Source organism: Zootoca vivipara, chromosome 1 (assembly GCF_965207765.1).
Source record: "Zootoca vivipara chromosome 1, rZooViv2.hap1.1, whole genome shotgun sequence".
In the NCBI taxonomy this organism is placed as follows: Eukaryota; Metazoa; Chordata; class Lepidosauria; order Squamata; family Lacertidae; genus Zootoca; species Zootoca vivipara.
In genome coordinates this window covers 44,907,817-44,920,097 of record NC_142582.1, presented here as the reverse complement: position 1 = coordinate 44,920,097, position 12,281 = coordinate 44,907,817, and the positions used below count along the sequence as shown (strand labels likewise).

Here is a 12,281-nt window from a genome sequence, read left to right as displayed (position 1 = left end):
CTAAAGCACTGATTTCATCTTATAAGAAAGCAAAAACAATATTTCTACTCACCACCTGATCCCTGGATCATGGTTCCTGATTTCTGGACCTCATCGAATTTTGTAAAAATGATGTTCAACCTGGAAAATAAAACAACTGAACAATCAACATCGCAAAACTTCCAACTGAGAATGCAGACTTTGGCAAAGGTTTGCTGATATCAACGAAAGTATATTTGTGCCGCTAATTTTAATGAAAGAAAGAAAAAACTCTTCCTTCATTAGTCAGATATAGGTGTTAAATGAACAAGAAAAAAGGGTACACCTCAGAAGTGCACACAAGCTGTGAATTACATTATTCCAGAAAAAGTTCAGTACATTCTTCAATCTTAGTTTTCTCATTTATTAAAACAGCAGGTGTGCAATCCTTATAGTTAAGCACAGCTGACAGTGTTCCCAAAGATGCTAACTTTTCAAATCTCACGATTTTCAAGTCCATATCATAATTCTGAGATTTTCTTTATTCATCCTGATCTTCAAACTATCAGACAAAACAAATAATGTACAAATTACAGTCAACTGAACAAAACAACATCATTTTCAAACTGCGATCTATCCGATTTGCTCACGACTTTTGAAAACTAGGGATCAGGTCCAACCAGTTATAACACACAGCAGATGAGAAGCAAAGGATGCTCAGAGTTTAGTAGCAGAATAAATTGAAGTGCACTGAAAAAGAAGAACATCAAAACCAGAAACTCTTCACTCACCGAGACTGTGGCAATCCTTTTTTGCTGAGATCAGCCCTTACACGTTCACCTACATGTCTGTAGATTTCTACTAGGCTATTTATTGCTGCATCGCGAACCTAAAGATCCAAGAAAAGAATAGGAGGAAAGTTTTACACATACAATTAGATAAATCCATAAAGGAAAACTAATAATACTCTTATATAACTGTCAAGATTGCTGTCCAGGTCTAGGCAGAATTACATATAGGGACACACCTGACTCATGTCAAATCCCCCCCTTTCCCTCAATAATCTTCACTCAGACATACCTGTTTCATTCCTCTGCACCTATTCCATGTCACTGGCTGATGCCAGAAAAGCAGGGAAATAATATGACTAATCCATAAGGGAAAGAGAGGAGCAGAGACCTCGACCATGTCTAGTTTTGACCTCAGATTTTTAAGAACAAAAGCTTTTCACACAGTTATGAAAACAAACCCCTCTGAACTTCCCAAGGGAAGCAATCTGGTAGATAATAGGCCACCACTGTGGCAGCTGAGTAATATAAACAGGAAGACATATTTTTTTTCTGTAAGCATATGATAGCATCCTGATGTATTTTACCTGGCAACCAACACAGATGCCACACAACCTGTTAAGTTCACCCAGAGCCTGGTGCACAAGCTTTTAAAGTCATATTATGGCAAGATCAGGGGTCGAGAGCCTATGGCCCTCCAGAAGTTGATAAGATTCTGTCAATAGTTTCATCCAACATAGCTAATGGTCAGGGGTGGTGGGACTTGCAATTCAACAGCAAACGGAGAGCCACTAGTGTCATCCCCCACCCCCCACCCCTTTTAGACAGTCTCCTAAACTAAAGGCTCACAATAGAGAAAAAATCTGGAGTTTCTCAATCCTTTGGTTGGCTGGCATCCTTCTCAATCTTACAGGTAGAATGAGCTCATCACCTCTTGCAGATGGAGGAAGAATCACCAGGGCTCAATTCATTTAAATTTGGGGTGGGATTAAGGCCAAGTAAGCCAAAAGCAAAAGTGAAAGGATAGTAACCTACCACAGGGAACAGCAGCAGGTTACACAGACTAGTAAGCAAACTGGTATAGAGGCCAGTTATATTCTGAACCACTGGTTTAAAACGGCTTCCTTGCTATTATCTCTGAAGCCGGTTTTCTTCCATATCAAGAGGGCAGTGGTGTGGCATACCAGTTTAAATCCCTTCCTGGTGTCTCTCAGGTCTCATATTCAGCAGGCTCAAGTCCTGACGACGAAGCATGTATTCCCACCCTCCATCCATTTAAAAGATGTTCTCGAGTATTTTCAGCTCGAGGAAGTTTGGTGCCACTTGAAAGCTTGTATAACACACGGCGAGCAGCAGTTGGTTTTAATAAAACGTCTCATTTTATGTTAATTTTGTTGTAACAAACTGACATGGCTGCTTGCTTTTGGCCAGCAATGAACACTCTTTCAAAGGCATGAGCTCTCCTTCAAAGGGACATCCCTATCTTAAAATCAGATTAAGATCCAAAATGAACCAGGGAATTATGCACACAAAATGTTAAGAAAAAATTGTGTTACTAGATCTAACCTCTTCTTCTCTATCCTTCCTTTCCACAGCAAATTGCATTTCGAAAACCAATCCTCCATTCTTCCTTGTTCCCTCTAGGCCGAATCCACATCCATCCCACCAGCTATATTTCCCTCCTACCCCCATGCCAGCTCTTCTAGTTGCTCCTCTTCTACCCCCCTGACCAAGCATGGCTCAGGGATCTCCCCATCTCCATGGCAACAATGGATAAAGGAGAAGCATTGTGTTGGAAGACCATGGAGAAAGAAGACTCTGCCTCTTGGCCAGCCCAGAGACTTAGGGAGTGAACCTGGAGGCAGATTGTGGACCCTCCCCTCTGCCCAAATAACTCACCTATGCCTTTTCAACTGCCACTGCCTAAGAGTACAACTGCTCATTGGCAGAGTTCTGGAACTTGGACTCCTACAACTGGCCATAAGCATTCCACCAACTTCTGACGGCGAGAGGACATGAACCTCTCAGTCTTTTGTGAGGCACTCTTCTAACCCTTCAAACAAACTGCAAATCAAGTCACCCCAAAGCAGAAAGGCAGCTCTGAAGATAAAGAGACTATAGTCCTTTTCGTGTCAGGGGGGGGGGCATCCCATGATAACTGGGGAGCAACACCATTTTGAAGACCACTGAAGATCACCCAGGAAAGGGACCATATCTGTGCTGGAAACAGGGCTACATCATTCCAGACTCTGAGGCAGGTGACCGTTAAACATGCACATTTTTAAAAGCCAGTGGTGCCAGAGTTTCCTCTCTGCATCATTAGCAAGTACGTGCGGTGCTTGGTTGACTTTACTCTCTTTCATCTGATTTTCTCCAAATATGTTTATGGAGACCAGTTGCTAGCCGTGATGGCTATATACTTCCTCTAATATCAAAGGCAGCATGCCTCCAAATATTAGTTGCTGAGGAACATGACTTTGTGGTATTGCGCTCATATCCTGCTTGATGGGTTCTTGCAGGCATCTGTGGCATCAGAAAGCTGGATCTTGTATTCTTATGCAAGTGTGTGGGGATTTCCCCTCTGTTAATCAACACACTACATTTACATTAAACTCCACTAAAGAGAATGGAAAACAAATGTAAATGATTTTTACAATAATAATAATAATAATAATAATAATAATAATAATAATAAATTATTTCTACTCCCACCCATCTGGCTGGGTTTCCCCAGCCACTCTGGGCAGCTTCCAACAAAAGATTAAAAATACATTAAAACATCAATCATTAAAAACTTCCCTAAACGGGGCTGCCTTCAGATATCTTCTAAATGTCAGATAGTTGTTTATTTCTTTGACATCTGATGGGAGGGCGTTCCACAGGCGGGTGCCACTACTGTTTGTTACTGTTTGTTAATCAACACACTACGTTTATATTAAACTCCACTAAAGAGAACTGAAAACAAACGTAAAGGATTTTTACTGTTTGTTAATTACATCTAACTCTTCTTTTCAGAGAAGTGGCTTACATGAGACTCCCAGCGGTCTCCTTGTCAGGCCCACACTTCCATAATTCACCAGGATTGTGATCAAGGCATAGCCAGCTAATATAAATAACACTGTCATCAATCACAACAACTAAATCCAATTATTGCTGTCAGTGGGTCTAATCAACACTTCCTGAATTCTACCCAACAGCTGGACTAATGGCTAAAAAATGAGTCTAATGAATCAATGGGGGAAAACTTCAACGACATATAAAACAGCACCTTCAGAGTTGCTGCCTAACTGCTTTAAGCCCACATCTGACATATAATGACGATCCTTAGACTGGACCAGTAAAGGAAAAGAAGAATGATAGAGCATATAGGTTTCAGTTGATTTGTTTATAAATTAAGAATAAAAATTTACATCTCTTCCCCTGATTCACCTTCCTAATCATCCTTCCTGTCCCTGCAACAGCACAGCAGAGTTCATTTCCTGAGCAGGAGCAGCACAGGGTATTTTATGGAGTTGAAGAAAATCTCTCTTCCCCATCTTAAGCAAGGTCAAAAAGAAGCTTTTGCCGCTGGGCTAAACAAAAAACACAACAAGATGCAGGTGAAACAGTCTGGAAAGAGGGGGAAATAAAATCTAGAAAGCTGTTCTAAAAAGCAATGATGTTTCAAGTCCAAGAAAGCCAAGTCTGAAACAGCAACTTGTGTAATGATGTTGAACTGAACTAAAGAAGAATGCTGCAATGCTTCTAATTTCCTCACTGTGTAATTTACGACCAGAGCAGTCATTAAAACCATGTTATATTTCATGGAGTGACTCCACAGCATTTTTTAAAGTGCTATCTAGCTAAAAATAGGCTACCTGCAGTTAAAAATAGAAGACTGGCCATTTAAATTTGTCACCTTTTAAATATAGCCAGTGTCAGACACAAAGCAAGGGTTTTATAAAATGCTATAGCCAGGATCCAAAGAAACTGCTCAGTACACCCAAGGCTACTTTTCGCCTGAATTTCTTGATTAGCAGCCCTTCATGGAACATAGCGCAACTTTAACTCAAAAGTGAACCAACAATCTATTTTAATTGTTTCAACCATCAACTAATGCAAATTCCATTCTCTGCAGCTTTGATGCTATAACTCTACAACAAGAACAGGCAGCAAGTGATGGATTATGATCTGATAAGATACTGAGTCCAACCCCCTTGGCAAAGGCCAGTAATCCTTGCTCAAAGAACTGCTTATGTATTTAATTGGTACAACACTGATTTACACAACCTAAATGGCTCTCATATGGCAGTAGCAGGAAAGTAATAAGATCATTTCTAGGGAACTGCTATTAGCCTAAGGGTACAACTTAGGATTCAGGCACAGAAGCGGTGAGAGGAGAGGTAACAAGGAAACTCATGTTTCAGATACACTTCTGTTAGAGCCAGAAAAGGAGGGGAACATTGTTGACCATCTGTCCACTATTGAGCTAGTAGGTGTGAGAGTGTGGGTATATGCCTAATTATTGTGTTTGTTGTTAGTAGTAGTAGTTGTGTTTTTCCCTTTTAACTTGTAAGTGCTGTACAATTTTATTTTATTTTTTAAAAAAAACCAAGATAGCCCCTGGCAGCAAAGGAAAAGGGAATGGGGAGGGAAGAGAAAACCTAGCAAATTCAGGTACCGATTCCTGAAGTTATCATTATCTCAAGTATAATGAGCTTCCCATATGCCACCATGCCAGGTTTAATATTCTTTTACTACTATACAAAACCCTGAACAGCTTAGGCCCAGGATACCTTTAGGATCAGCTACGACCCAAGCCAATCACTGAGATCATCTGGGGGAGCACTATTAGCAGAACTGGTCCAGCCATTAGGCAGGGTGAGGCCACTGCCTCAGGTGGAAGAAGCCCCCCAGGTATCACACCCACAGGTTCCCCATCTGCCCTGCTTCCTCTGACAGCGACCGAAAAACAGCACTGCCGATTTTTAAACTATTCATAGACCTTTGAACTATGAATGTTTCTATTTCTGATGTTTTATTCTGTTTTCAATTTTGCACATGGCTTGTTCTGTTTCCCAGCAAGCTGCTTTGACTGGTCTTTCCTTTGCCACAACAGTCTACCTGCGAGGAAGGAAGCACAGTGGCTTTTGATCCCCTGGCTGGTGATAGAGGCCAGTGGGTGTTTTGGAAAGTCTGAGAATGTGGCCACTTCTATGGGCAAGAGTTGGCCGGGGGGGGGAGCACAATAGCTTTTCTGTCCGGATTTTCACTGTTTGAAATATGGTAACCCTATTATAGCATAACAACTCAAATCCTTCCCATACATGTTGACAAAAATCATACCTACCTCATCTCAATATGGAGGCAGATAGTATATTGAGTGAGTTCATTTTAGAGGCTTGATTACTGGATAAACTCTACAATTCTGTCCCTGGCATGGAGTTCCATTATTTATCTTAGTAACACCATGGTCCCCTTGTCTCTCACTGCTGAGATCTCTCCCACTGCCCCATAAAACTATATGCAGCCAGTTTTGTGGCACTGCAGAAACATTAGAAAGCTGCAGTTTCTCCAAAAATATACCATTCGTAAGCCAAAATTACACCACATGCAGAAATGAAACCAAATCCTCATTGAAAGCAATTAGATATTCATTCATTCATATAAGCATGTTCAAGACTGGCACAACAACTTCAGCACAGGAGTAGTCATCATGCTCCAAGATCAACAAATGAGAAATATCAAAGCTTGCAATTCCACACACCTGCCAACCACAAGCATTTCTTCGCCAAATTTATTGCACACAGTCATTTTTCTCCTGTGGGAATATATTCAATCAAATTTGTTTCATTGCAGACTCACCTGGCTGTTTGGATCTCCAAGTAAATTACATATATGTGGCACAATCTTGCTCAGTGTTAAACTCTGAGCTCCAGATCTAAAGACACAGACAAGAAAGGGAAGGGGGAGGGAGAGAACAAAATATGTGCTAAGTATTTTTAAATTATTTTGAACGTGGATATTGTTGTTATTGTTTATTATTAAATTTAGATCTTGCCCTTCCTCCCAAAGTAGCCCAGGGCAGCAAAATATGCTACAAGCTCCAACTTACGCATTGAGTGTTGCAATAAGGCAGAGGCAAATTCCTTCTCTAGTCCGGAAATTCTTGTGTTTAAATGCTCCCAAAATCCTGTCCCATACGTACTGCCACAGAGAGACAAGAAAGGAAGAGAAAGATTAACCTAGACAGGCTGCAGTTTTTCATTTTGTGATTCTGAGACTTGTATAGTCAGAGGAGGAGTGCCAGGGGGTTGTGTGGGTTGCTATTCACATGCATCTGAGCAGGCATGGATGGGAGTGGGACAAGTCAACTGTTAAATTTTCTTTTTCTAAGAACTCCTTTTTATTGGGTAAGTGGTAACCTAACCCCTTTTCATATTGCCTTAGGAAGCTAACTACGCAAAACCACCACAGTGATTCTCCAGAAAGTCTATCCTGAACAACTACCCACAAAAGGGTAGCTGAATGTAAAATAAGCATTTCAAATGCTTTAGGTAAATTAGGTAAACAGGAACACTCAGTTGTCTGGTAACCACTTTCTCTTAGTTGGTTTAAATAGAGAATAGCTTTCCACACCAAAAGAATTGCTAGTGTTTTGTTTGTTTCAAACAGGATCTACTGGCACAAACCTAAAACTGATTTTTGTACTCCCCACCAATGTAACACCTATTCATCAGTGATGACAGCTCTAGTAGGTCATTTAAGAGTGACGCATCCGTTGAACTCTCGAGTGATAATGCTGTCTCCAAAAATTGTATGTATGTGTTTAATAGCTCTCAACTACTTTCCAGGGTTTCAAACACAAAGCGGGGTTGTCTCTGCAAGGAGTACAGAACGGGGCTCTGCTGCTGCTCCACTCACCACAGGGCAAGCCCCACTGAGTGCAGACAGCTGAAGAACCAAAAACTGTGCAGGTGAACCTCCCCGGAGATCTAAGCTGTGGACAGCAGAAGCTGCTTCACACACGTGACAAATGAAGGGGGCCTTAAAGTGAGACTGGTGTGCTCTATATTTGTCTTCTCAAAGATGAATGTCTTTGTATGTATCAACTTTGTGTACACTGTTTCTCTGTAAGAGGCTATTTTCCATTAAAACATGTGCAGTGACCATTATTTTAAAATACAGTACTGTAAATATTAATGCCTTTCTTCCCCATCAACCTTCCAAGGAATTAAAATGGGATACTCGAACTGTGACTATTGCTGCTGCTTACAGGTAAGTAGCCATGTTGGTCTGAGTCGAAGCAAAATAAAAAAATTCCTTCAGTAGCACCTTAAAGACCAACTAAGTTTATATTTTGGTATGAGCTTTCGTGTGCATGCACACTTCTTCAGATAGTCAGCTGCTGCTGACGGACTCCAGAAGTAAGTGTTAGGTCAGTAGAGAGATGGCCAGTTGTTCAAATAGAACGTGATAGAGGGACAAAACATAATTTTTATCTAGAATATACCTGCCCTCTATAAATGATTTCATCGAGGAGTGAAGTGTGAGGAACAAGCGTTTTCCCCAAAACATTGTACCTGATTTCTTACACATCGTTTACACAGAACTTATTCACCCCTGTTTTGCATGGTGCTTCCACAAAACTGTTTTGAAACCTCTTGGTCCCACATCAGGAAAACTATTTGGAATTTATAGCCCCCAACTGAGTGTAAAAAATAAATAAACCAGTTTTAAATTGGTTTTAATGGCATTTGCTTCCAAAAGAGTGTATATGGAATACAATTGGGGAAGGAATCTATTGCAGCAATGTATTTATTTTAAGGCTTTTCACAACAAAATGGGCAGGGAGGTGGTTCAAAATAATTCACAGGTTTGGGTGTATTCCCCAAACTGCATACAGATTTTGTGAAGATTCTGGATTCCAATTCCTCTAGTAACTTTATTATTAACTATTGCACTTCTGAAGCAGCAGGCATGACTGTTCATTGAAAGCTTTTGCCCCTGGATGCCGAGCAAAAATGCTGCCACCACAACTGCAATTCCACTGCAATTTAGTCTGCAGGATGCTGCCTGTGATGGATAGGTAGCACTCAGCCTATTTGAAAAGCAGTGTTTTCTAGAAGACCATAAGCAAAAACCTCCAAGGGATTATTTTCTTGGGAGTTGCTTACTTGTTGAATATTTCCAGGAACTCACCTGAGGGCTAGCAGCTTGCTCCATGATTTTTAGCAGCAATGCCTGATCCTGCTCTCGAACCGAGTCTTTCGAATCCCCCAGTCTGTCGATTAAACTCGGTAGTACTAAGGGCAAAAAGCAAGGCTGATCAGAAAAGAAGAAGAAAACAGGGTATGGAAAGACAGAGCTGGAAATACAGAAGAATTCTATGAGAACCCAACCCTCCCCACATATTTCAAGGAGTCTTAAATAGTGGGTCTGGCAAACTACTTACATTAATGGAACAGACACTTGCCAAGGACAACAGGCTAATGACAAGGCTACCACACCATTCTCATCAATAGATGCACATGCTGTGACTTTACCCATGTGAACTTCCCAGTGCCATTGACATGCACTTGCCCCATGTGCTAGGCCATTTGCATATAATGATCGGACATTAGCAGCTGAAGTAAACCTGTGAATTGGCGAGCAAGTTCCTTTAAATATAACCATAGAGTAAGGGCTTTCCCCTTGGTCCATGTCATGTTCAAAGTAGGTCTTACACAGACCGCAAGGCCTTATGCCCCTGTCTATAATCTGCTCCACTGATGGCGGATCAGTGTTACCCATGTGCATTTCCACAATTCCACATGCAGAACTGGGTGCAGAATTTAGAACCTGAGAATCCAGCTTTCATTCAATGCCCCCGCAACAAGAAAACCTAGCTTCTTGTCCCTTTTGTTCTTAAAATAAGCTTAAAAACAGGAGAGTGCTAAATTGGCTTTCCAATTTAAGCAGTTTCTAAAGGAACATCACAAACTAATGATTCTAAACTCCATGGCACACAATAAATGTGATAGAAAGAATGAGCAAAGAATGTAACATCAGTGCTCAGAGATCTGCATGGCTTGGCAATCTCCTCCTACCAGTCCAGGTTCATGGTGTTACTATTAGCATATAAAGCCCTTAACAACTTGGGACCAGTTTACCTTTGAGATAGCCTGAACCCATATACACCCACTTGACAGCTTCGATTGGTAGAATTGGCACTAGTATAAGTGCCACATAATACCAATTCTGCATTGGTAAGAACTCTATTGTTGAGTGTGGCAGCACCTACACTTTAGAACTCCCTGTCTGTCAAGCAGGTGCCTTCACTGCACGCTTTCTGGTACCTGCCAATAATATTCTTGTTTCGGCAAGCATGTCTAGATGCTCAGAAATACTAGTGTGAATTTTAATCTGTTTTATTATCTTAACTTTTTGCATGTTTTAAACTATTGCAATTTTTGTTGTTGTTTTAATCTTTTTTGTAAACTGCTTCAATGCATTATTATTATACAATCAAGTGGTGTATAAATTTTATGAAATAAATATATAAACTGGAATCCAGATTCCAGTTAACACTTTACAGCCTGTCAACAAAGCTGCAGCTCAAAAGGAAAATGCTCTGGTGTGATACATGCAGTCAAGTCCCAGACTTCACAATCACAGTTGTTGCAAACTGCTATTTCTTCATAGTTTCAATTTAAGAAAAGGGACTGCAAGCTGAAAAATAATATCAGCAGAATATTACAGAATAGCATGCAATCCAATACTACAGCTTTCAACTCAGCTAGTCCCAAAGACCTTACCTGTTCCAATTTGGGCTTTAAATCTATCTTGGAGCCGTGACACCAGCGCAGATAAGATGTCCAAGCCCAGCAGGACAACCTGAGAGAGAGAGAGAGAGAGAGAGAGAGAGAGAGAGAGAGAGGGATAAAGCATGCAAACTGAACATGAAAGTTAAGCACAATGGAGTAGGGTTCCCTGCTGCTGCATTGCCACACTTTTGAACATTTAGAAGTAGTTCACTATAATGCTACAACAGCAGCAAGAATGTTAATAGCACAAAATTGGAAGACCGGAGAAGTACCATCCAAAGAACAATGGCAAGAAAAGTCGATGAACTGTGCAGAGTTAGCAAAATTAAGGGACAAGTTGCGTGAAAAGGACAATAGTGACTTTGAAAAAGAAGGGGAACCCTTTACAACATATTTGCAGAAACAAGAAAAAAACATGCACTCACTGGCAGGATTTAAATAAACATTTACAATTTTCTTTACAGAGAACAAGAAATATAACAATGGGAAAACATAGTATCATATATAAACAGTAGATTGTACCATTTGATGTAACAAGCCAGAAATGGAGGTTGAGGGAAGTCAACAGGAGGGGTGGAATTGGAAAAAGAATGTTTAGTAATGATGATGGATATTTGTTGCAAGAAAGAAATTCAATAAAAATTATTTAAAAAGTAGTAGTAGTAGTAGTAGTAGTAGTTCACTATAAGTAAATTAACTGCCATGCATTTTTAGCCTGGTGTGGGGTAATGTCTGCCTCTCCCTCCCCAAATTCAAAAGTTCACCTTAAATTAATAAATTCACAAAGTGGTATTGGCAAACCACCATTTCTTAACTGCTGCTCACCATCTACAAAATTGATATAACACACTTGCTACTTGTTATAACTACTGACAGTAGTTATTATATTATGTAACTAAAGGAGCTATATTACTGCCTGTGTTCGTGTAGAACCTTGCATTTGTCTTTGTGTTGTTGTTGTTTTGGCCCTGCTTTTGTATTTTTATCTAATGCACTATATAATTTGTTGTTTTGTTTCAGATTTTGTGACTGACTTGAGGTTAACAAGTGGCTAAGGAATGTAAATAATAGGAAAAAGACTGCAAGTACTAGACCAAAATACTTGTTTATAATGCCATCCCACACCCACTTTCCTGGGAATAAGCCCCACATGACTCAATGGGACTTACATCCAAGTAGACATATCATGCTGCTAACAGTTCCAACAGGTGGAAGGCAGTTTATTGAGACAATGCTGGCTTCTTTCTAACACATCATCTGTTACTAGAAGGTAGAACAAGTACGGTAACTCTTGCATATATGGAACAACCTTTAAAAGTAAGTTCTCCGCATTGCCGTTCATTGTTAAATCACATTGCTAGAAAGTCACTCTTATAAAGCCAGCCCTCGCAAGAAGTCTGCTCGGGTTGGAATGAACCTTCGACTTAACTGAAAAAACCACCAGACCCCAAATTCATGCAGCCTCCAAAGGCTTCTGTGTGTTTGCAGCAGGAAACATCTACGGACTATTCCTTCACAGTGTTACTCGAAAGTAAGTCCCGGCTGCGTTCAGCTAGGTTTCTTCCTATTCATCTGCAATTAAACGCCCATTTAGCTTTGCTACCTCCGAGTAAATATGCGCCTGGGGCTTGACAAAGAAATATGTTTGTGGACTGGAGTATTTTATTTTTATTTATTTTTTAACCCCAAAACTCTCAGCAGCCGATGTGACCAACGGATTGCACTAAGTCTGCAAACAGCAAAAATCCCC

At 40.5% G+C, this 12,281-nt stretch overlaps 1 protein-coding gene across 2 annotated transcripts in view; it reads right to left on the bottom strand.

Annotated features, from left to right (window-relative positions):
- Positions 1-12,281, bottom strand: part of CLASP1 (cytoplasmic linker associated protein 1) — a 165,220-nt gene that overhangs the window by 108,058 nt on the left and 44,881 nt on the right. For both annotated transcript variants that reach the window (XM_088652464.1, XM_035128806.3), the window contains exons 3-8: positions 10,523-10,601; positions 8,928-9,031; positions 6,841-6,932; positions 6,591-6,666; positions 750-847; positions 53-120 (exon numbers count right to left, since the gene is read on the bottom strand). In XM_088652464.1, coding sequence (XP_088508590.1) covers positions 53-120; positions 750-847; positions 6,591-6,666; positions 6,841-6,932; positions 8,928-9,031; positions 10,523-10,601 — 517 coding nt within the window. The remainder of the gene's footprint in view (positions 1-52; positions 121-749; positions 848-6,590; positions 6,667-6,840; positions 6,933-8,927; positions 9,032-10,522; positions 10,602-12,281) is intronic.